The sequence below is a fragment of the Equus quagga genome, chromosome 3, assembly GCF_021613505.1.
Source record: "Equus quagga isolate Etosha38 chromosome 3, UCLA_HA_Equagga_1.0, whole genome shotgun sequence".
NCBI lineage: Eukaryota > Metazoa > Chordata > Mammalia > Perissodactyla > Equidae > Equus > Equus quagga.
In genome coordinates, this window is record NC_060269.1 from 50,668,979 (window position 1) to 50,693,124 (window position 24,146).

The following is a 24,146-nucleotide window of genomic DNA, read 5'->3' on the forward strand; positions in this document are numbered from 1 at the left end:
GTGTGGAGCAGTGAGTGCCTTACTCCTGACACATGCAGAAACATTACTCATGTGCTCAAGTCATAGAAGTGATTTTTAAAAATTTTTGGTGCTAGATTCACTGACAGTTGTACAATATTCTACCTACTGTACATAAACTACAGGAAGAAAATGAAGCAGAGTCACAGTTCATCCTTCATAATCTCTCACTGCACAGACCATCACAGGTTTAGAGTCACGTCCGATACAGAAGTAAGGCTTTAGCACTTCAGAAAATGTATCCGTGAAAGAATGGATGTGAGACCTGTCATTCAAACTGTAAAATGAAATGTTACCCAACTCACAGTCCAGATAAATGCCAACCTCTCTGGGCTTTTCCTTCAGCACAAGAGGGACAGGAACAGCGCCTTGTGCCACATAGTCACCATTCTGCAGCTGAATTGTCCAGCGTCTGCTGTGTCCTGAAGGGGGCCGCTTTCCCTTTCTGGAAAGGGAATCTGTACAAACCCCCACGGCCCACTCAGGCTTGTCATCCACCTGGACCTCCCAGTAATGTCGGCCACAGTCGAACCCTTCAGAACCCAGGACGACTGGATCCACTGTAAATCTCTTTGGATTGCGAGGAACTCTTTGCTTTTTCCTCACAAATGTCACAGCCTTTTTGTCCTCAGAGACAAGCAGATTAGGATGTGCTGTTTCAGGATCCAGAGTAACTTCTTCTTTAAATTTCTGAATAATTTTCCGCAGAGCCGAATACTGCGGAGGGAGGCTGCACCCCTCTTTCCTTAACTGGATCGAGTAGGGAGCTGGGGGGTCCAGGCGCTCGCACCTGTGGAGGATGCTCCTGATGTCGGTCAGCAGTCTCACCTCGGACATCGCGCACCTCTCTGCCACCTCCTTCAGTAGGCCTCTGAGGGTGGAAATGTGGTCTGAACATGCGGTAATGTTTGCACTGAGTTTCCGGTGAATGTCCCTCTCTTCCTCAGCCAGCCTTGCCAGAACCGCCTCTTGCTCACGTGCTATAGAGCGGTTCACGTGCTCAAACTCAGAGGCTAATTTCCGTCTCTGATTTTTCACCTTCTCTCTCAGTTCCAAGGGCTTTTTGCTTTGAATGCTTATTAATTTCTGAACATCTGCCACCTGCTTCTTCAGGGGCTCGATGTAACTGCTGAGTCTCTGCCTGTGATGAGAGGCGGCCTCCTCCAGGGGCCTCACCTGGTGGCCCTGGTGGTCAGGGGGCTGAGTGCACAGGGCACACAACACCTCCAGGTCCTCCTCACAGAAGAGGGTCAGGAGCTGGTTGTGCTTCTCGCGTAAGCGCCTCTCTTCCTGCCTCTTCTTCTTGCTCCTGGTGATGTGGAGGAGCTTGGCGACGTCAATCATCCTTCCCAGCTGGGCGTTGCTCCTGAAGTGCCTCTGTTGGCACGGGTGACGGCAGACGGGGCAAAGGAACATGTCCCAGCGGTCTTCCCAGGACTGTTGGATGCAAGATCGACAGAAGTTGTGGCCACATTCGATGGTGACAGGGTCTCTCAGATAATCCAGACAGATGGGACAGTTGGCTTCTGCCTGGAGTCCTGCCAGGGCTGCTTCGACCGCCACTGCGCTGTGAATGAAGGACTGGACCGAGGTGGGTTTTCTTCAGGAGGTTGGGCTCTGCAGCATTTCTCCATGGAACAGACACACCCTCAGATCTCACCGTGCTTCCTGTCCTGAATGTCTTGTTCCTGTGAGGCCACTGGCCTCAGGTGCACAGGTAGGTGTCCAGAGGAGCTCCTTGATCACAGAGTAGTTGAATCCGAGCTCAGCACTGCTCTTGGTCAGAAAGCAGACATGACCCTAAAGGGCCTATTCTTTCCTGAGGATGAGAAAATACTGTTTCATGTAAACAAGGCTACCATTCCTCTTGTGGCCCTGCTCACTGCCATGTTTGAGGGAAAACCAATTCTTCTCTCCACCCCCGGGATTCCACCTATACCCATAACTATGGAGGGGCACCATGGGACTATGGAAAGATATGGGCACCGGGACTTGAGAGCCTGGCCCTGGGTGAGATTCCCCCTCAGTCATCTACTATCAGGGGCACCTAGGGAAAGTTGCATAACATCCTCGTCTCTAAGAGAATTAGGTAAATGAGCATAAAAATTACGACCTCAATCATTTTAATCTTGTCAAAAATCTGATAAAATAATATTCAATTAAAGATACTTTGGCTTAAGCCCCACAGATATTTCTTAAAGCACAGCACTGAATTCATAATATATCAAAATACTTTTCACTTAAGCTTCTCAACTGCAGGGTATATCCAGTTATGTACATAAGCGGATGGGATTTGGACTAACTGAGATTTACTCTGAGGACCCTGCCAAGTTGGAAAACTGTGATTTTCACATGATGCACAGAATGAAATGGGAGATCAGGAATTCAATGTGAGCTGAAGCTGAGAAACACACACACATGGATACAACTACCCACTGAAATCAATGGTGAGCTACCAACTGGAGACGATTGGTGGGGACAAGATCCCAAGAGGAGGGCATGGAATTTTCCCTTATAAGCAGTTACTGATTCCAAAATTGAGACTGAGAGGCAAACTCTCAGGATGAAGGGAACACACTTGGAGTTCAGAGCACCTCATAGAGAATGTGTCCTGGTAAAATACTCCAAAGTTTAAATTGGGTTCAGTGAAGTGCTACGTACTAGAAGAATCATGAATGGACTACCCCTTAAAGAGTCCATTGATTTAATCAGCTCAAACCCTGATAGTTTAAGACAATCTCTGTCTGATTGCTAGAGACCCCAAAATGAGTTTCAAAGTGTTAAGATATAAAGTCTTGGTGATGTGCTGTCTCAGGAACATTCACACACAGCTGGTGAGAATGTAAGTTGGTACAACCACTTTTCATATTTTGCAAAAATGCATACATATTTATTTATTATTTTGTGCGTGTGTGTGAGGAAGATTGACCCTGAGCTAACATCTGTGCCAACCTTCCTCTATTTTGTGTGAGATGCCACCACCGTGTGGCTTGATGAGCGGTGCTAGGTCCGCACCCAGGGTCTGAAACTGTGAACCCCAGGCCTCTGAAGCAGAGGGCACGAACTTAACCACTATGCCACCAGGCCAGCTCCCAATGCACACATATTTAAAATAGCTTATCAAGTACAATAGTGTGAATTCCTGGGTGGGAGAGAATGGGAGTAGAGAATGAGGATAAAGGGGGAAACTAAAAGTTAAGAGATTAGCCTTGCATGAATAATGACAATATACAATGAACTGCTAAGGTCCTCAAAATGACCAAACAACAATGAAACAAGCAAGAAAATTCAATGAGTCTGAATAACTTCCCTCTGAGTAGCAAAAAACCACAGAAATAATACACTATACATGCTGAGTGGTAAGTGAATTTGTTAACCTAATATCTTTTGAAAAAATTATTAATTAAGCTCAAAATGAACAATGCATATTTTAAAAGATCTAATGATACAGAAACGTATAGGATCAAGTTTTCCTCTACCTTATCCCTCCCTGACTCCACTAACCCACTAACCCATCCCTTAAACACAATTGCATCACCTTCCCAATGTTAGTTCCTGTAACCTTTCCATGTATGTTTCTGAATCATTTTTTATTTTATATATTTAGAGACACATGTAACTCTTTTCGAAATTTTATATATATGTATAAATGCAATGGATTCATCCTATACATATTATTTCATAGCTTGCTTTTTTTACAATTTAAATTAGTTTTGTGCTTTTTAATTTTCACTTTTTTAAATTGAGATATAATTGGCATATAACATTGTATTAGTTTTAGCATACAACATAATGATTTGATATATGTATATATTGTGAAATGATTACCACAATAAGTTTGGCTAACAATTCATCAGTACACAGTTATAAATTTTTTGTGTGTGATGAGAACTTTTAAGATCTATTCTCTTAGCAACTTTCAAATATACAATACAATGTTGTTAGCTATAGTCTCTATGTTGTACATTACATCCCCAGCATTTGTTTATCCTCTAACTGGAAGTTTGTACCTGTTGACTACCTTCACCCATTTCATCCACCCCACTACCCACCTGCCTCTGACAACCACTAATCTGTTTTCTATATCTATGAGTTTGATTTTTTTTAATTTAGTTTTTTTTAAATTAGATTCCACATATGAGTGAGATCATACAGTGTTTGTCTTTCTCTGTCTGACTTATTTCACTTAGTGTAATTCAAAACCTCAAGAACCATCATGTCTCAAATAGCAGGATCTCCTTTTTTATGGCTGAATAATATTCCATTGAATATATACACATCACATTTTCTTTATCCATTCATCCATTGATGGATACTTAGGCATTTCCATATCTTGTCTATTGTAATAATGCTGCAGTGAACATATGGGTGCAGGTATCTCTTCAAGTTAGCACTTTTGTTTTCTTCAGATAAATATCCAGCAGTGCAATTGCTAGATCATATGGTAGTTCTATTTTAATTTGGAGGGGACCCTCCATACTGTTTTCCATAGTGGCTGCACCACTTTACATTCCTACCACTGTGGACAAGTGTTCCCTATTCTTCGCATCCTCACCAACACTAATTTCTTGTCTTTCTGATAATAGCCGTTCTAACAGGTGTGAGGTGATATGTCACTGTGGTTTTGATTTGCATTTCCCTGATGATTAGTGATGTTGAACACCTTTTCATGTACCTGTTGGCCATTTGGATGTCTTCTTTGGAAAAATGTCTATTCAATTCCTCTGCCCATTTTTAAATCAGATTGGTTTTTTCCTATTGAGTTGTATGAGTTCTTTATATATTTTATTTCTGAACTCCTTATCGGATATATGATTTCCAAATATTTTCTCCTGTTCGGCAGGTTGCCTTTTGATTTTGTTGATGGTTTCCTTTGCTGTGCAGAAGCTTTTTCAGTTTGATGTTGTCCCACTTGTTTATTTTTGCTTTTATTTTACCCTTTTTAAAGTGTTACAATATTATGCATGCTTTCTTATGATATTCATGCATAATTGGCACAGCTAAAAACGATTTCACTGCAATTTTCTAAATAGTTTCCCATATTGCACATCAATAGAATATTCAAAAGTATAACCAAGAAATGGAAAATCATCACTTTTAGGTACTATGGAAACCAAGCTGTTTCTTATCATTAAAACAGAAATCTGAATATGCACACAAAAGAAATAAGATGCTTTGCATGTTGTTTTGGAAAAAGATATCTAGCAATGTGCAGATATTATATATTCCACAATGCTAATTCCTAGTATCATAACTGTCCTTTACAATTGTCCTTAAAGACAGAATATTTCCCATGTTAAAGGAAAGAGTGGGATTTTTTTCACTCCTTAAAATCTTTTCATCTTGCATGATTTCGACCCACAGAAATGTTATAAGAAGAGTATAGTGCACATAGGGTACTCTTCATCTAGAATCACTTGTTTTTATTTTGCCTCATTTCTTTATCTCTCTCTGCTAATACATAGCTTTATTTTTCTCTTCTGAACCATTTGAGAGGATAAATGCTAGAATAGATATCCCATAAGAATAAGGGCTTGCAGCTCAACAACAAAAAAATCAAACAACCCGATCAAAAAATGGGCAGGGGACATGAACAGTCATTTCTCCAAAGAAAATATATGGATGGCCAATAGACACATGAAAACATGCTCATCATCACTAATCCTCAGGGAAATGCAAATAAAAACTACACTAATATATCACCTTACACCTGTTAGAATGGCAAAAATATCCAAAACCAAGAGTGACAAATGTTAGAGAGGTTGTGGAGAAAAAGGAACCCTCATACACTGTTGGTGGGAATGCAAACTGGTGCAGCCACTATGGAAAACAGTATGGAGATTTCTCAAAAAGTTAAAAATAGAAATACCTTATGACCCTGCCATCCCACTACTGGGTATCTATCCTAAGAACCTGAAGTCAGCAATTCCAAAAGTCCCATGCATTCCTATGTTCATCGCAGCATTATTCACAATAGCCAAGACATGGAACCAACCTAAGTGCCCAGCAACTGATGATTGGATAAAGAAGATAATGGTATATATATACAATGGAATACTACTCAGTTATAAAAAAGGACAAAGTCGTCCCATTCACAACAACATGGATGGACCTTGAGGGTATTATGTTAAGTGAAATAAGCCAGACAGAGAAAGATGAACTCTGTATGACTCCACTCATAGGTGGAAGTTAACATATAGACAAAGAGAACTGATCAGTGGTTACCAGGGGAAAGGGGGTGTGGCGGAGGGCACAAAGGGTGAAGTGGTGTACATACAACATGACTAACAATAATGTACAACTGAAATTTCACAAGGTTGTTAACTATCATAATCTTAATAAAAAAAAAAAAAGAATAAGGGCTTGCTCCTGCATAACCACAATGCAGTTACCACATCAGGATATTTAGCATTGGTACAATACTGTTATGTTATCATGAATGTAGAGACCTATTCAAATTTCCCCAGTTATCCCGGTAATGCCCTTTATAGATTTCTTTTCCTGATCTAAGATCCAATCAAGGATCTCAAACTACTATTAGTTGCTCTTTTTAGTCTCCTTTAATCTAGAAGAGTCCTCAGCCTCACTTTATTTTTCCTAAAGTCGACATTTTTGAAGAGTCTAAGCTACTTGTTATGCAAACTTCCCATGATAGGGATTGTCTATTTCCTTTTTCGATTCAGGTTAAGCATTTTAGGAAGGAATACTGTATGTGTGATGTCACATCCTCCTCAGTGCATCACATGGGGTTTACATATTGTTCCTAAGAAGCATGTTTTTTTATTGGATCATAAATACCATTTTTTTTGTCACATAGGACACATTCTCCTTTGCACAAATTAAGGTCTACATTGGAGATGGGTGGTGGCATTGATCGACAGAGAAGTGATGATTTTACTATTTCTTTGTTGTAATGACAGCTGAGAGCTGAGTCAACCCTCATAGGAAAGAAGAGAGAATGTTGGCCATCTAAGGGCACCAAGAAGACAAAGTTAATTAGCAAGGTGTGCAATGGGCCATGGTTTTGACCTATGAGATTTTTTATTCTTGAATTAATTAATTAGTTAATTAAAACCACAAATATTTATTGAGCACCTATTAATAACCAGGCACCATTATAGGAGCTGAAACACAGGAATGAACAATAGTCATTCCCCACACCTCCTTGGCTCCAAGCCATTCACACTCTGTTCTGCCTCAGGGTTTTTCAAATTATTGTCCCTCTAACACATAAAAAATATTTCTTGATTTGCCTCCAACCTTCTCTGCTACTTCAGAAAATTACTTATCTCCTAGGTTCCACATCTAACTAATGGATCCATCATTTGCCCAACTGCAAATGCAGAAATTCTTGGAAGCATCTTTGAATTCTCTCATTCCTTAACCTCAACAGCAAGTCCTGAGGGCATTACTTTGAAATTATGTCCCTGCATTCCCACACCCATTCCCTATGGGGCTGTCTCTTTCTCTAAAGCTACAGAATTATAATCAGAAAAGTCCCTGTTGGCGTGAGTCCTGGCAAGCAGAAAACTGGTATAGAATCACAGCTGATTCCTGTTAATCTCATTGTCAAGAACAGTCAATAAACAAAGAGAAGTAAATAAAGACTGAATGGTATTCAAGTGACTTTACTGCTAGATCTCTTATGAAATTACTGAAAACAGTGTCAACTGAGTGATAAGGTCCCAGGTGTCAGATTGATTTTAGTTAAAGTGTGAAGAGGAGGCAAAGATATCAATTCTTTAAATCACCTATTCTAGGAGATTCAATCAATGTGGAACAATTGTCTCTTAAAGTCAATTTCGTCAGGATGCTGTGTTCCCCTACAGTGTAATTCTGTATTCTAATCCATATTACAGACAATGGGATTAGCCAGCCCAACAGCAAGCCCATGACAAGTAAGTTTAGCCTTTGAGAATACACATATTGTCATAAGGAGAATTTTGGCAGGAACATGAAGTTAAAGGGCCTTTGGTGAGGGCTCAGAAGATAAGGAATAGGTTATTTGAAACTGGAGGAAAGGTGATTCTTGCCATGTGGTGGGAGAACACGTAACTGAATTGTGTCCTCCCATTGTGTGGAAAGCAGAACTTGTAAGTGATGAACTTGGATATTTAGCTGAGGACAGTATCCTCTGTGGCTGGAGACTTCACCCTCTGGGTCCCTATAGTTTGTACTTTATAGAATTACTGACAGTTAATATACCATGGTTAATTGAAATTTGAACCACTGGGGGACTTGGGTTAATTTAACTAACCATGGTAACTGAATTTTGTGCATGTCAGAATCATATAAAGTATGAACTCTGTGTGTGTGTGTGTGTGTGTGTGTGTGTGTGTGTGTGTGTGTCTGTATTTCTGGTCTACCTCACCCCCACCACTGGTCTCCAGCATGTCACTCCAGTCATTTAAGTAGCTCCTAGGCTCCTTATCCAGAGAAGCCTTTCCCAATAAAGAGATTTTTTTGCTTTCATTCCATTGTGTTTAAATGATTTTTTTCAGATGAATCACCAAAATTTCATAATAATGAGAATAGATACAAAGAATAGATTGGTGGTGATCAGAGGGGAAGGGGTGGGGGGAGGGGAAAAAGGGTAACGGGGTACACATGCACAGTGACAGATAACTAGATTTTTGGTGGTGGACACAAATATAGTTTATATAAAAGGCAAAATATAATGATGTAAACCTGAAATTTATATGTTATAAACAACGTTATCTCAATAAAAAAATTAATTAAAAAAAATGAAAGAAAATTTCTTAAAATGCCCCCCAAATTATAACACTTTATAATTCTCCTAATGAAGAATGTCTTAAGGTTTATTTTACTAAAAGAAATTTCTCCTATGTGGGAGAAGTTATTAAACAACCGCCATCACATTGAGCCAAAATTATCAATTTCTAGCTGAATCTATTTATAGTTCTAATTGGAGAATTTTATTTCTGGCACTCACTATTAATGTAAATCTCACAAATATCTAGTTGGATTCGAGATTTGTGGCAAACAGTAGGGTTTGTGGGGTTTTTTTACCTCATATTACGTATATCTTTACAGCCCCCTTGCGATTAGTGGGGCCTTGCAATTAGCTTTAGAGAATGGAGGAAGAGAAAATGTGTGTCACTTCCTGGTATTGGATTTTGAGGCTTGTGTGCCATTTTAATGCTCTTTTTTTCCGAGTCGCAGTGACCCTGTGCTGAGATAGCACAGGACTGAGGGAGTGTCAGATTTCTGGGTGAGGTCATGGAGCAGTGCCTGCTGACCCTCCCTGCACTTTGCAAGAATAAGTACTAAAGGGTTTTGTCTCCCTAATAAGCAACTGAGATTACCACAGCATACCATGCTACCCTGATCAATGTAGGGGTTACTCTTAACCTCAAAGAAATGCATTCTAGAAAGCTCTCCTGAGCACCTTTCTCACATTATAGAGATAAACAAAAATTACAGATATACAAAATAAAACTCTATTGCCAGAATTGTAAACAATACACAACAGGCTTCCAAATAGAAGCATTTTCTAAAATGCTGGCAGTTGAACATAATGTAATGCAACCCAGGTATGTGGTATTTTGAAGTTATGTATGGACATGGCTTTTAAAAATGCAAGACAAAAGCAAAACAAATAGAATTCTGAAAAGAATTTGTATAAAAAAAGACGAAACGAAAAGTTGAATGTCATACTTTTTGTACCCTAGAGTATTATAAATTGGCTGAAGTGTAACCCTGGCCGCTGCTTCACAGGACAGGTCCGTATACTGGCAGGATTAGCCTCCACCAACCTTTCAAGTGTCCTACAGGTTAAGCCAAGTTGCCCACTTCTGTTGTGGTTAATCGTGGGACAGGTGTTCATTGCCCTTGCGGGAGGATCTGAGCCATCATCACCACGTCACTGGTCACATTCCTTTCATGTGTCCTTCCCTCCTCATCTCCTCCAAACCCCTGAACCACTGGTTTCTCCAGTAGTAGTCTAAACACTTTCTGGTATTAAATGGGCTTCTCTGTCTCCAACATTAGAGAAGGTAAAAGGCCCTTTTCCTTAATACGTTAGAGAGCATGGAATTAACATCTAATAAATGTGAATTTCTAGAAATGGAGAATATATAGGAAAATTATAAATGCTGTGAGTGCATTTATGAAAATTTGAAAAGACAATATAAGAAAAGAAACTGTCATGTTTTGTATTTTATTTTGGAATTACAAAAGCCCTTGGCACTTGTTTCCTGCAGCATTTCTGTGAAATAGGCCAGCTCAGAAATATGTTATAGATAGTGAGACAGGGGGACAGACGATGACTGTGTCCTAAGTGTTAATAAACGAAATGCTGCACTATCTTTGCAATTTTCTGTGAATATGTGATTACTTTAAAAGTTAAAAAATACACACAAACAAAGCCCAAAACACCGTAATCCTTGAGATCAGATCATCCAACAACTGGTAATTATATAACATTCCAGGTAGCACTCATGAACAATATCAACATGCCAAGGTCTCCCAGGTCGTTCTTCATTCTGGGTTACTATACGGATTGTAAGAAGGTCTCAAGTAGGTCTGATGTAGAAATAAGCCCTATGTTTTTCTCTAAATGTATCAGTCTAAGTGTAGATATGAGAACTGTTATTCAAATTACAAAATGAAACCTCTTCCAATTCATAGCCCAGAAACATGCCGATCTGCCTGGATTTTTTTGTATCCAGTGCAACACAGTGTAAGACCAGAGCTGGATTCGCCAGCACCCGTCTTTTGGGGATGGTGAAGTCACAGCATTTCTGGGAAAAGATCCCTCACAGATCCCTGCGGCCCATTCACTGCGGCCTCTTACTTCCGCCTGCCGGTAATGCCTGCCAGAGACCACCTCTGAAGACTCTGGATGGCTGGCAAAATGGAAAGCTGTTGAGATGTAAGGAAAGTTTGCTTTCATCTTTCCCAACGTCACATTTCTTCTGTCTTCTGAGATAAGATTGGGGTGCGTGGTTTCAATATCTAGCGTCAAATAGACCTTAAACAGGTTGATCATTTTCTGTAGCTTAAAATATTGTTCATAAGGCCCAATACATTTTTTCTTGAATTCATATGAAAAGAAGGCTGGGGTTTAGGTTTTCATATTTGCTGTAGATCCTTTCAACATCTGTGAGCACATCCAGGTCTGACTCACACACCTTTCTGCTGTTTCATCAGAAGCATTTTTAGTGTGGACGCATGCTCTCAGAATTTTACTTCGTCTTCATTCAGTTTTTCTTGAACAGCATTGTCTTCCATCTGTAATTTGAAAAGAATTATTCCTTTTCTTTTCTAAGGAAACTTTTTTTCCTTTTTTTAAAGATTGGCACCTGAGCTAACAACTGTTGTCAATCTTTTTTTTTTCTTTCTGCTTTTTCTCCCCAAATCCCCCCAGTACATAGTTGTATGTTTTAGCTATGGGTCCTTCTAGTTGTGGCACGTGAGACGCCGCCTCAGCGACCCGAACCAAAGCCCTGGGCTGCTGCAGCGGAGCACATGAACTTAACCACTTGGCCACGGGGCTGCCCCAGGAAACTCTTAAATTGTTTAAAATCAGAGTAGAATTCCCCCTGCTGAATCTTCATCTTTCCCCGCAATTCAAATGGTTTTGAAATGTGGATTTCTAACCTCTTCTCAGCATCCTCACCCTGCTCCCTCAGGGGCTCACTGTAGCTTTTGAGCCTCCTCCTGTGACTAGCGGCAGCTTGCTCAATGGGTGTCACCAGGTGATCCCGGTGATCAGAGGAGACCCTGCACTGGGGACACAACAGCTCCAGCTCCTCCTCGCAGAACAGGGCCAGAACCTGATTGTGCTTCTCGCACAGGGTGTCTCTTCCTGCCCTTTCCTCCTGCTCCTCGTGGTGGGCAGCTGCTTAACAATTTCAGTCAGGTGACGTAACTGGGAGTTCTTCAAGTTCCTGTCAGGACAGTGGTGGAGGCACACAGGACAGGGGAAGATGTCCTGTAGGTCTTCCCAGCGCTGGTGGATGCAGGACAGACAGAAGTTGTGCCCACAGTGAATGGTCACTGGGTCTCTCAGGTAATCGAGGCAGATAGGACAGCTGGCTTCTGCCTGGAGCTTGGCCAGGGAGACTGCAAAGGCCATTTTGTAGTCAGGGTTTCTATCATAGGATTCTCCCTTGGAAAGGTCTGGTTCTCCTAGAACTTGTGAAATGAGAAGCCAATGGCTCTCAGTGTTCACTCTCCTTCCTGGCAGACAGCACCCAGGAAGCCACAGCCCCTACAGGTACTTCTGCCTCATTCCCTTCCGTCCCAGAGGAAGGTTCCATAAGGAGCCACAGTACACACCAAACAGAGATGTCCCTGCACATTCTCCTCTGGTCTCATGCCCAGACAAATTGAAGGACAATTATGGAATCCAGCTGTTGGGACAGAGTCATAATCCACGTCACCAAGTCATTCCTGTGGGCAAGAAGTTACTCTTATCCGAAACTGAAGTTCAGTTGAGCACCAACGCTAGCCTTCTAGCACAGACTCTACTGTAACTAAAATGTTGATGAGGGGAAATTTCTCTTCACAGATGTATTCCGGCTAAGAAACAGAGTAGGAAGTAGAGAAGTATGTATTGACCTTATTTGGATTTTGTTTTAAAAGAATATATTGTAAAACCAAACCCTATCAACAGCAAAAGAAACAACCACAACTAAAAACAACCTAAATGGCCAAGAAATGGTGACTGGATCAAGAGATAGCGGTACATCCTCATAATGGAGTAGTATTTAGCAATAAAAAGGAATGAACTAATGAGCTCAAAATAATTATGATGAGTGAAAGGTGCCTCACCCTCCTCCGCCCTCCAAAAGAAAAGTATATATATAATATCTTGTACTATTTCATTTACATAAAATTTTAGAAAATGCAAACTAATCTATAGTAATAGAGTACAGGTGGGTGGTTGGCTGGGGATGGAGTGGGGAGGTTGTGTAGTGGACAGAAGCATTACTAAGGGGCACGAGCAAACATTGAGGTTGATGTATGTATTCATTATCTTGAATGTGGTGAGGGACTTATGGATGTATACATTTGTCAAACTTACCGAATTTTACACTATAAAAACCTGTAGTTAGTTTTATGTCAATTATACCTCAAGCAGCTTTGTTTTTTAAAAGGTAATGAACCCTTTCCTGTTTTGCACACATATTTGACCTTCAGTTAACTTCCCAGCTGTTCCTCCAGCAATCTCATAAGGTGGCCTGTCACCTGTGTTGCCAGGCAACATTGCGTATGGCAAAAATGACCCCTAATGGTAAATTGCATTTGGACTTGGAGGAACTAAAAATATGCCGTAAATACTTGATGGGGATACCATAGCTTTGGCCTTTGTTGAGTATGGTGACCTGGTAATTAGATATGTCCCTTAAAGGGACCATGGAAACTAGACATGAGGCTCTTCAGCTAGGGTGATTCCCCCACTTGTGGATCTGGTCTCCCTGAGCCTAGTGAGGGAGTGGAGTAAGGAGGAAGGACTCCCACAGAAGGATTTATTTCATGCTGACCTGCTGGCAAGCTTTGCTTCTTGTTCCATATCCTTCTAATATGATAATAAGTATGCCCTACAATATCTTATGAATCAAAACGTTTCATTAATCAAAATTGCCCGGTGCAACAAGAAAATCACACAAATATGAGAGCTGACTGAATATGTGATTAAAATAAAGAATTGCAGTTAATTGTGTATTGTGTGTGTGAGAGAAGATGATGTAATTTTTTTAAAAAAAGACAGCCCCTATCCTTTAAAGATGCAAGCTCAAGCATGTACATATGAAGTGACATGTGTGGAATGTTATCTAGAATTTGCTTCAATATAATTAGGTGCAGAGGAAAGACGGTGTGGTATAGATGACAGAAGATGGTCCAAGAGTTGGTAATTATTGAAGCTAGACAATGGGTATGTGGGGATTCATTTTACTAATCATCTGTCTACTTTGAACATGTTTGAAACTTTCTGGTCAAACTCCTCCCTTGAGAATAAGTATGAAAGTGGATAGAATATGCAATGCAACTGATGGAAGGCATGGAAGAGCAAACAAGGCTGTCAGCACCTGAGAAGCCAAAGTCTTGGAGTGAAGAGAAGCCCTACATTGGCCTCCTTTTGTATGTCTCGTGGAACGGAGGCATTCTCCACATGGGGAGTACATTCCTATTTTCATCTATAGTGTGTATACACAGTATATAAAACATTTGCATCTGCGCATCCCCTCCCTATTCACCCACATATCTTGAGTCATTCCCCCTCCTCCTGCATCAATTTTGCTTCTCTATCAATAGTACACAAATGAGATGTCATTGCCCCCATCTCAAAAGAGAATCCTCTCTAGATCTAACACCTCCTGCCTGACTGCCACCTCATTTCACTCTTCACAGCAAAACTCCTTGACAGAGTTTTCTCTACTGCCCATTTCTCTCTTCCCATTCTCTCCTGAACCCACTAGAAAGTGTTGTCATAGTCCCAATTTCATGAATACTTCTTTCCTTAAATTTATCAATGGTATCTAGTTAGCCAAATTCAGTGGTCATTTTCTGTCCTGAACACCCTTGATCTATCATTGGCATTTGGTATAGCTGATAACTCTCTTCTCCAGAGACACTTTCTTATCCTGGCTTTCCAACCACCAACTCAGGGTTTCCCCTTCCTTTCCGGCCATTTCTTTGAATCTCTTTCACTAGACATCCCAATCTCCACTACCTCTAAAGGATGCCACAACTAGGATTGTTGGATTTAGCAAACAAAACTGCAGGATAACCAGTTACATTTGAAATATTACATGGAACATACGTATCCTAAATGGTCCTTTGTTGTTTATCTGAAATTCAAATGTCAGTGGGCATCCTGTAGTCTATCAGGCATCCCTAGCCAGAACTCAGTCTTGGCCTTGTTATCTGTTTTATCTACATGGCTCCCTAGGTGAGCTCTTCTACAGTCAAGGTTTTGGATACAATTTGTATGCGGATAACTCCCAAATTTTATCTCCAGCTTGGAGTTCTTCCCTAAACTCTAGATCCATGTATCCGACCTCTACTTGACATTCCACTCATATGTCAAATAAGTGTCGCCACCTGAATATGTTCGACACAGAGGTCCTGATAGCCCTGAGCAGTCCATCTCCTGCTGTCGTCCTGTCCATTTCTGCTAATGCTTACTCCATTTTAGCAGTTACTCAGGCTAAACATATTCATGCCATCCATGATTCTTCCTTTACTCTCACACTTCATGTCAGGATCATCAAGTCCTATAGGCTGTATTGTCAAAGTGAACCCAGAAATCAATTACTTCTCATCACTCCCACTGCCATCACCCTGCTCTGAGCCATCATCATTTCTTGCCTAGATAATTGCAATAACTTCCTAATGCTTCCCCTGCTTCTTCCACTTCTCTATTTTCCACACAGTAGCCAATGTTCCTGGTAAAATATAAATTAAGTATGTCATTCCTCCATTCTAAACCCTCCACTGGCTTTCCACTTGACTCAGGAAAGTAGCCCAAGTCCTTAGCATGACCTATGAGACTCAACATGTACTCCCCTCCTCAGTTTTCTGACTTCACCTCCTAATCTCTCTATCTCTGGTTCTCTCTGCTCCTGCACACTGACCACCTTGCTGTTTCCTGAAAACTCTTCATGCATTCTCATCAAATACTTAATTCACTGAATCTCAATAAACATTGAGATTCCACTATATGCTACCCATCTGAGAGAAGAAATGATTTCAAAAATAGTACTACTATTGCCTCCATTGTAGAGAAGGGAAAACAAGATTCCAGGAGGTTATAATTAGCTCAGGGTCTCCCAACATGATTAGAATACTGTAAAAAGTTTTTTAAAAAGATGTTTACATAATAATATATTTATATCTATAGCTATATTCAGGTAAAATATTTAGCAAAAACAAAAAAGAGCCCAAAGTAGGGGGTCACTCAGGAGCAGCTCACAGTAACCCCCTTCCCCAGCTCCCCTTCACTCCTAGTCCAGATCCAGCAGGGGACACAGAGATGTTGGGTCATGTCCACACCCACAGCTAGAGCACTCTCTCTCCTGCTGTCCCAGAGCTGCATCCCCTTCTGGATTAGACTAACGTATCCAACCTTCCAGCTAGGTGGTTTTTTAATGGTGAATCCAATCAACTCACCCTCCCAAACCACCCCCACTTGCCCCTGAAGCCTCCCAGCTTCCCCTGATTGAGTCGCTTCCTACATAGCAGGCTGTCGTAGCCCGCAAGGGCCCCCTTCCTAGAACGGACCCAGCGGAATGAGGCATTTCCATCTGAGTCTTTGGTTAAAGTCTGGAACCCGGCAACCCCAACTCGCAGGGTGGGGCCAGGTCAAGCCTGGCCTGACCCCATGAGCACACAGTGCGTGTGTGGCTCCTCTAGGGAGGAATCCCAGATCCAGGTGGTGAGCGTGGCGTGAGGCAGCTTCTTCGCACCCATGACCAGCGTTCCCTGTTTCACCGGTGACTCTAAGGACCTCTCCACAACACCCCGACACCATGGTTAAGGGCCCTCGGCAAGTCACCACACTTCCAGCCCAGGCTGGCTGGCTGCCCCAGCTGGGGTTATGGAGAGGCCCCCGCCCCTTCCCGAGTCCCCGCTCACCTATGACCCCAAGCACTCACCCGCCTGCCACACATGCTTGGGTTGCGGCTCTGCTCTGGGTAGGAAGCAGCCCTTACATTCCTGCAGCCCGGGTGCTGCTGCCACGACCACCCACCCAGGATTAGGGGCCCCTCCCTTCCCTGCAGCGCAGACTTGCCTTCTCATCCAGGTCAGAAGACGCATCACACCCAACCTCGCGGCCACTGCTAGGGTCTGAACCGGCCCAGTTCCCCTTCAAAACCGGTAGGGGTTTTCCTTTCCTGGGGTCTTTTCGAGGGTCAGGGGAAGGAGGACGCCCTGGCAGGGCACGGAAAGGAAAGAGTAGAAGCCTACTTGTTTAGGGGGATGTATACACATTTTGGATTTGGGGGAGCACAGTGTGTAGTTTTCAAAACATCCTGATGTGTTAAGAGATCTTAGGTAACCTCAGACACAAACTACTCTTTTCAGTTGATAGCTAAGTGGTAACCGCTGCTGAATCTGACCTTCAGCCCTGTGCTTTGACTCCATCTTCTTAATGCCTGTCATCTCCTTATCAGCACCTTCATTTAGTTCTCCGTTCAACAAACTTTACTTGTGCAGTTAATAACTTAGTAGAATTCTAGAACCCAGAGACAATAGCCACTGTCCAGGCGTGGCATCTGGCCATCCAGGGAGAAGTGACATAAAAAAGGCATTGCCGTGTTTGCCCTGTTTCACCGTGGATGACCATCCGTTCAGGAGAGGAGATAAGGCTTTTCTTTCCGTCCAGAACACGTGTTTCGGTCCGCCAGACCTGGGCACTGAGTGTGTCTAGCGCCATCTGCTGGAAAACTTGTGAACAATCAAAATGACATTACATGGTTATAAAACTTCACACAGATGAAAAGTCACGCAGGAATATTCAGTCCTCTGGCGGCCACCGCAGCACGGGTCCAAGTTCATAGAGCTGTAATGTTTCCGGCTCTCGGTCCATCCTGGAAGTGCTCTGCGCACACGTAGGCAGAGGTCCATTCCTGATTCTAAACTGCAAAGGAGAGGACACGCGTTCTGTAACTTCCCCTTGCTCCTTCTGTTCACTTAACATATGGTCTTAGAAATTTTCCCATATCAGCACAAATATTTCGCTTTTTTGGGTCAACTTTGAGCAAAACCCTGAATGGAAAATGTTCTATTCGTGGTAGAAAAAGAATGTCTTTAAAGAACCAGCAGGATACTCTTTCCACCAGATCGGTGTTTCCTGCAGTATTTTTTACCATCTCGTTTTCAAGTAAAAGCTACCGTTCACTGAGTCCTTTACTGTATCAGAGACGCTGTGCTCTATGCTTTACTCAAACCGCCCACAGAAACTTCAAATTCTGTATTGTAGAAAGAGTGCATAGGGACACTTCAAATGGCAACTTACTTGGGGCCACAGGGATGGAACATCCTTCTCTGTGCTCCACAGCAGCCCAGCTCTTTCCAAATGCTTAGAGCTCTGTACTTTTTATTACCCCTTGCCATGGCAATTCCCATTTGAGAATACGCTCCCAAAAAATAGTCAAAGAAGAGGAAAGTTGTGATTTATAAGAAGATTTCCACGCAAGCAGTATTTATCAAATGGGAAGATGAGAAACGGCCATGAACAGGGGAAACAGAACGAGTTCAAGCTTCAGTGTGATCTCGGCTCTCTTATTTACTAACTAGGTGTCCAGGAAAGGTTATTTAATTCCTCTGAACGTCACTTTCATTTTTTGCAAAATTAATGTAAGACAAAAGCGACAGTGATCTTGTTAATAATAAAAGAGGATCAGTTGGGCCAGTGGTGTCTGCAAATGTCTCCGTGATAAAGCTCCCTTTCCCTTCATGAATAAAACTCCTTTGTGGAGGGGATACCCTGTTCCTGACAACATTTTCTCCAAGGGCCTTAACAACCAGTGGTGATTCTTGCTTGAATCAGCGGTCACATTGTGGGTAGCATATGGGCGTTCTCAGATTCTTCATCCTCTCTGCATTACTGGCATCTTCTCTAAAGAAGAGCTTTCCTTCCCAACTCCTTCTCCTGCCTCCTTAAAGTCACCCTTTGGACTCATGAATTGTTTTTTTATCCAGTGCGTTCTAACCCATTACTTTTCTCATTGAGGATCAAAGTGTTCAACGTTTCACCAGATGAACCCCTTTACCTGACTCTGTGTCCTTATGACAAGTCCTGACTAGTCTTTGAGCCCCTTCCTGCTCTCTGACATATGGGGTCTCAGTCTCATCTTGTCTTTTCCTGATATCAGACCTAGAAACCTTTCTCCTTTTTCGAACCTTTCTCCATGACACCGTGACTCCTTTGATTGGTGAAGGATATTTAAAAATCAAGATCTGGGAGAAGAAACCCTTTTAAATGCTTGATACACATGTTAAGAACTATGAAGGATCTGAGATTTTACCTTATTTTTGAGCTAACAAGTTAGCCTGTCCCTGTTTCATGGATGCTGGCAGGAGACAGGATCATTGTGGATCAGACACAAAGTACTTTCTTACTCATGGCACAGCAGGCAGCATGAGCTTTATGTTAACATCCACTCCCCAAGTCCCCCATCCCGTGGGGTGGGCCTAGATGGATGCTGTGCACACAGTGGGTTTGCATCGCAGTCCAGGAGCCTCCACTTCAGGATATCTCAATCTTCCCTAACGGGCTCCAAGCACACTTGCCCAATCTTCGCCTGACAGGGAGGCATCCCCTTTATTACATTGTGCAGCAATCATGCCTCCCTCTGCTCTGGAGGGTGATTCTCTCTCTATCTTCCTAGGCAGTTCCTCATGCCAACATCCTTGAAAGGATAGTCCAGAACCAAAAGGCAGTCAGTGCCTCTGCTCACAAGATGTGCAGAAACCCAAGAGACCCATGGAGGAGTGTCTCCTAACATTAAACAGGCCAAGAGGAACAGTAAAACAGAGACAGAGACTATTCTGTGGGCTTGGCAACCTGGATCTTTGATGACATTATTGAGAACGATTTTAGTGGAGTGGGAGATGAAGGTGTGAAGAAGATGCAGTGAGGATACTGGCAGGGAGGGGAAATTCCCCCCTTCTACACTTCTTGTGTCTTCATAGCTGGACTGATGATAAAATTGACACAAGACCAGATTACCAGGAGAAAAACCCAGCTTAATATGTACCTATTGGAGATCATAGAGAAATGATGCTCAGAGGATGAACAAAGCAGGCAATATATATATCTTTTATACCAAGAAACAATGAATTTGTGAGAAATGACAGGATGAGAAACTTAGGTTTGAGGTACATAATTAGTGAGAAATTTAAGTAGAGTTTAGCCTTAAGGTAGTAAATTAACAAGGGTTTTTTTTTCCCCCAGTAATTTTATTGAGATCAGAATGGTTTATAACATTGTGTAACTTCGAGTGTACAGCAAAGTTTGTTATACAGACTTCTCAGCCTGAATTCCCAGCTCTGGAGGTGAGGGTGCAGCGGGAGCACCTTTCACACGGGAGATTTATTTCCTGCTTTCAGGGGAGCAGAGACAGGAGGATCAGAAAGCCCTTTTTGCTTCTCAAGTAGCTTTGATTCAAAATAATCATTATGCCGTTGTGGGGTATTTTGGAGTGGCCTGCCCTGGGCCCAGACACTACTTATTCCAAGCAGTGGTCTGCAACGTGGTTCTCAAAGTGTGCTGTGTAGACCAGGAGCATCAGGACCCCGTAGGAATGTATTAAAAATGTAAATCCTTGAGCCCCACCTCAAATCTACTGAATCAGAAACTCTGGGGGTGGGGGCGGGGTCACAGTAATCAATGTGTGTTATTAAAAGCCCACCAGGTGGTTCTGGTGCACCCTAAAGTTTGAGGACCATGAATCTGCAAGTTGCATTTGAAGCAAGAAACTCTTTCCCCACCCTACTGGATAATTCCGTCTGAATGAAAGCCCCACACAATGAGAAAGGAATTGGCTATGGCACATATAACACAGGAGAATCTGTTATAAGAGAACTAAGTTTTTTGTTTTTTTCCAACAGGATGAATACTGAGAGAAAAAACTCTGACTAGAAATTGGATATTTTAAAATTGAGTCATTTTTCAGAGCTAAAAACCAGGAAATGAAGCCACATCAGAGAACTCAAAGGCCTTATTCTTTGATTGACTGTCAAATGTCAGCCACTCTAATCACTTCAACTACTGTGTCTCTTTTAAAGAGTCTCAAGTCAGTGTTTTTAGCTTAAACCTCTGACCTAAATGTCAAATCAGTAAATCCAACTGCAAGCTGGACATTTCAGTTTCTTAATGGCACCAAACTCTCAGTGTTCGAAACTGACTCCGGGGGTGGCCTGGTGGCGCAGCGGTTATCTGCGCATGTGCCGCTTCTCAGCAGCCCGGGGTCCGCCGGTTCAGATCCTGGGTGTGGACATGGCACCGCTTGGCACGCCATGCTGTGGTAGGCATCCCACATAGAAAGTAGAGGAAGATGGGCACAGATGGTAGCTCAGGGCCAGTCTTCCTCAGCAAAAAGAGGAGGATTGGCAGCAATTAGCTCAGGGCTAATCTTCCTCGGAAAACAAAAACGAAAGACACTGAACCTGCCTTCCTATCCAATCCCACTCTCGCCCAGCGGTTGTTATTTCAGTGCCTGGAGCTCTGCCCATCCCTCCATGTCCCACCATTTACTAATTCCTTTATGTCCTCTTCTAATCTCATTCCGCCACCCCGCCTCAGGGTACCATAATTTCCAGCAGAAGCCTCCTGACAGTCCAATCTGGCCGCTGAATCTTACCCCACCTCGTCCACTCAGCCCCCACGGTTGAGCTCTAAGATGCCCCAGGGAGATCTCTTCAAAAGCACCTGCTGCTCCTGCTGTCCCTCTGCTTAGAAGCTGCCGGCCAGTTCCCACTGCTCCCAGGGCCAAACCCCAGATTCTTCACATGGCTCCCTGCCCGCTGTCCCTTGCTTCCTTCACTTGCTTCATGGCAGCTAGTTCTGTGTGCCCCATTCCAGGAAGAAATGCCACCAATAACTATTCAGTTTGCCAAAGCACATGGACCATTTGAGGGTAGACCTCTGACCTCTGAGTTTACTTCCAGCCGCACTCTGGGCCCCACACAGAGAGGAAGTTTCCAGGGGCCCCCAGGCAGTTGGACTTCTTAGTTAAGCTACCTGCCCCATGCTCCTGGTTTATTTTACTTTGGGTGTCCTGCGTGACTTGCCCTCAGGGTCTCTTCTTTCCCCCTGCTGCATTTTCTGCTGGCGAGTTGTAGTGGATGCTGCTCACTCATTCTCCCCACTGCCGCGAGTGCTGGAGGCCGCCTTGCCCACAGTTAGAACTCTCCTGGTGCAGCTGCATCTAATAACTGGTTGACGCAGAGATGCAGAGTCTGGACAGGGTGCAGGGAGGCTGCACTGGACCAATTGCCCAGTAGATTCAAATCTGAAGGCAGGTGTGGGGGTCCCAGGCCGTGTGGCTCGGTAAAGATGCTTCTATGTGACTGGCTGTGGGCGGCAGGGAAGTAGAAGGATGAGAATACCTATTGTGGGCACCCCAATGGCAACTTCAGTCAAGTTCTTCAATCCTCAAACAGCCCTGTATTGTTCATGATTGTACTGAAGACATTAGAAATATTCAATAGAGAACAATTTGCAGATAATACCAGGACCTTTTTTTAAAAACTGAACTTGACAAGTATGGTTGAGCATAATTTCTGGGCCAGTTGCGATACTAGGCTTTTAAGATACCGTGACTAACGGAAAACAAGTCCCACATCTCCCCTTACAGAACTCCCAGTCTCACATAATGAAAGGGTTTAAACAAGCGCCAGATCCATAAAGTCAGCTGCTCTGTGCGAGGGGATAGAAGGAGATGCTAGAAGGTGGTGCAGCTGTGCATCCTAAAGGCACTGTCCGTGCTGGGATGTCAAGGAAAGACTCCTGGATGGAGAGAAAAGTGGTAGGAAGAGGGTGATGGGACAGATTTCTGGCTGAGATCTCACCCAGAGTCCTCACTCAGACTGCAGAGAGGAGACCAGTGGAGAGGGCCCCAGCGGGCCGGGAGTCGGGGGAGAAAACATGGTGGGCAGCAAAGTGCCATGGAGGCTGCGAAGTGATACCTTCCTGACTGAAGGTTGCAGATGCGGAGGAGGCTGGGGAACATTGAGTAAAACAGCAGTTACTAATGAGGGAGCAACAGCTGAGTGCTGGGCATGGGGCTGAGTTTTATTGGTTGATAGATGATATTTAATAGAATCATTTCATACACAGATTACAAGACTCCAGTCATGCCCGGCTCCCTTACAGCTGTGAGAGCAGGGCAAGTTATCTCTTACACCTTGAAAGTCATTCTGTCCATTTTTAAATTGGGGACAATAATCCTACTTTACCCTTAGAGTCTATCTAGTCATATAACCAGAAATTCAATCCATGTTTAAAATGAGAATGCATGTAAAGTGCACACTACAGCATGAAGTACTCAATTTTTGTTTAGTATTGTTACTGTTTTGATTAATATTGTTACTAGTATTGTTATACGATCAGAGAAGAAAATATTTAAAAACAAAAAAACTCACAGGTGAAATTATCAACCTTAATCTTACCACCTAGATATAATCAGGATTCATATTCTCAATTGTTTGCTTTCAGAAATTTGTATATATCTACCTATTTATGTTTTTTGTTTATGAGGGATTATTTAGCATAAATGGTGGTATATTCTACATGCATTTCCTTAACCTTCTTCCCTCCACTTAACAAAAGATAATATGGTGTCCTTTGATATCTTAACATTGTTTTTCTAATTGGAAATACTATTTTTGGTGAGGAAGATTGGCCCTGAGCTAACATCTGTTGCCAATCTTCCTCTTGTTTTTTTCTTTCTCCCCAAAGCTCCAGTACATAGTTGTATAATCTAGTTGTAAGTCCTTCTAGTTCTTCCATGTGGGATGCCGCCACAGCATGGCTTGATGAGCAGTGTGTAGGTCCACACCCAGGATCCAAACCAGCGAACCCTGGGCCACCGAAGCAGAGAGCATGAACCCAACCACTTGGCCATGGGGCCGGCCCCCTGGAAATACTATTTTTCTTGAAAACGTAATATATGTTGGTTATAAACAAACAAGAGAACATTTATGGAAAGGACAAAGAGAAAGTCCACCAAGGCCCCACAATAATCACTGTTAATGGTTTAATTTAAACCTTGATGTACTATCTACACTGTATACTCACAACATAATTATTAGTATATTTACATATTGTTACATGGGGGTTGAGTGGGACTGAGTGTCAGGCAGGTTCCTAGTGTTTAGGAAATGACAGTGAATAGAATCACGTCCCTGCTCTCCAGAGTGGGGCCGACAGAAAACACACACATAAAACTCAGGCTCGGGGCTGGCTCCGTGGCCAAATGGTTAAGTACACGTGCTCCACTGTGGCGGCCCAGGGTTTGTATCCTGGGCGTGGACATGGCACCACTCGTCAGGCCACATTGAGGCGGCATCCCACATCCCGCAACTAGAAGGACCTGCAGCTAGGATATACAACTATGTACTGGGGGGGGGGGGGGGGGGGGGGGGGGGGG

At 42.9% G+C, this 24,146-nt stretch overlaps 2 protein-coding genes across 2 annotated transcripts; both read right to left on the bottom strand.

The window, feature by feature from the left end:
• Positions 1 to 168: 168 nt before the first annotated feature.
• LOC124236746 (putative tripartite motif-containing protein 75) lies at positions 169 to 11,029 on the bottom strand. The gene is made up of 3 exons (XM_046655719.1): positions 10,835 to 11,029; positions 1,679 to 1,794; positions 169 to 1,585 (listed from the first exon to the last, which is right to left on the bottom strand). Exons 1-3 carry the CDS (start codon positions 11,027 to 11,029, stop codon positions 169 to 171), a joined length of 1,728 nt encoding a protein of 575 aa, XP_046511675.1.
• A 188-nt stretch (positions 11,030 to 11,217) lies between these two features.
• Positions 11,218 to 12,118, bottom strand: LOC124236747 (putative tripartite motif-containing protein 61). The gene is given in 3 exon segments (XM_046655720.1): positions 11,218 to 11,271; positions 11,523 to 11,839; positions 11,842 to 12,118. Coding segments are annotated over 3 exon segments (648 nt in total).
• Positions 12,119 to 24,146: the final 12,028 nt, after the last annotated feature.

Excerpts from the sequence above, each read along its gene's own strand:
- LOC124236746 (XM_046655719.1), bottom strand. The coding sequence starts at position 11,029 with ATGATCAACCTGTTTAAGGTCTATTTGACGCTAGATATTGAAACCACG. Across the intron at positions 1,795-10,834 it reads GGCATTACCGGCAGGCGGAA|AGCAGTGCTGAGCTCGGATT; the intron begins GTAAGAGGCCGC and ends TTTCTGACCAAG. Across the intron at positions 1,586-1,678 it reads CATTCAGGACAGGAAGCACG|CGCAGTGGCGGTCGAAGCAG; the intron begins GTGAGATCTGAG and ends CTTCATTCACAG.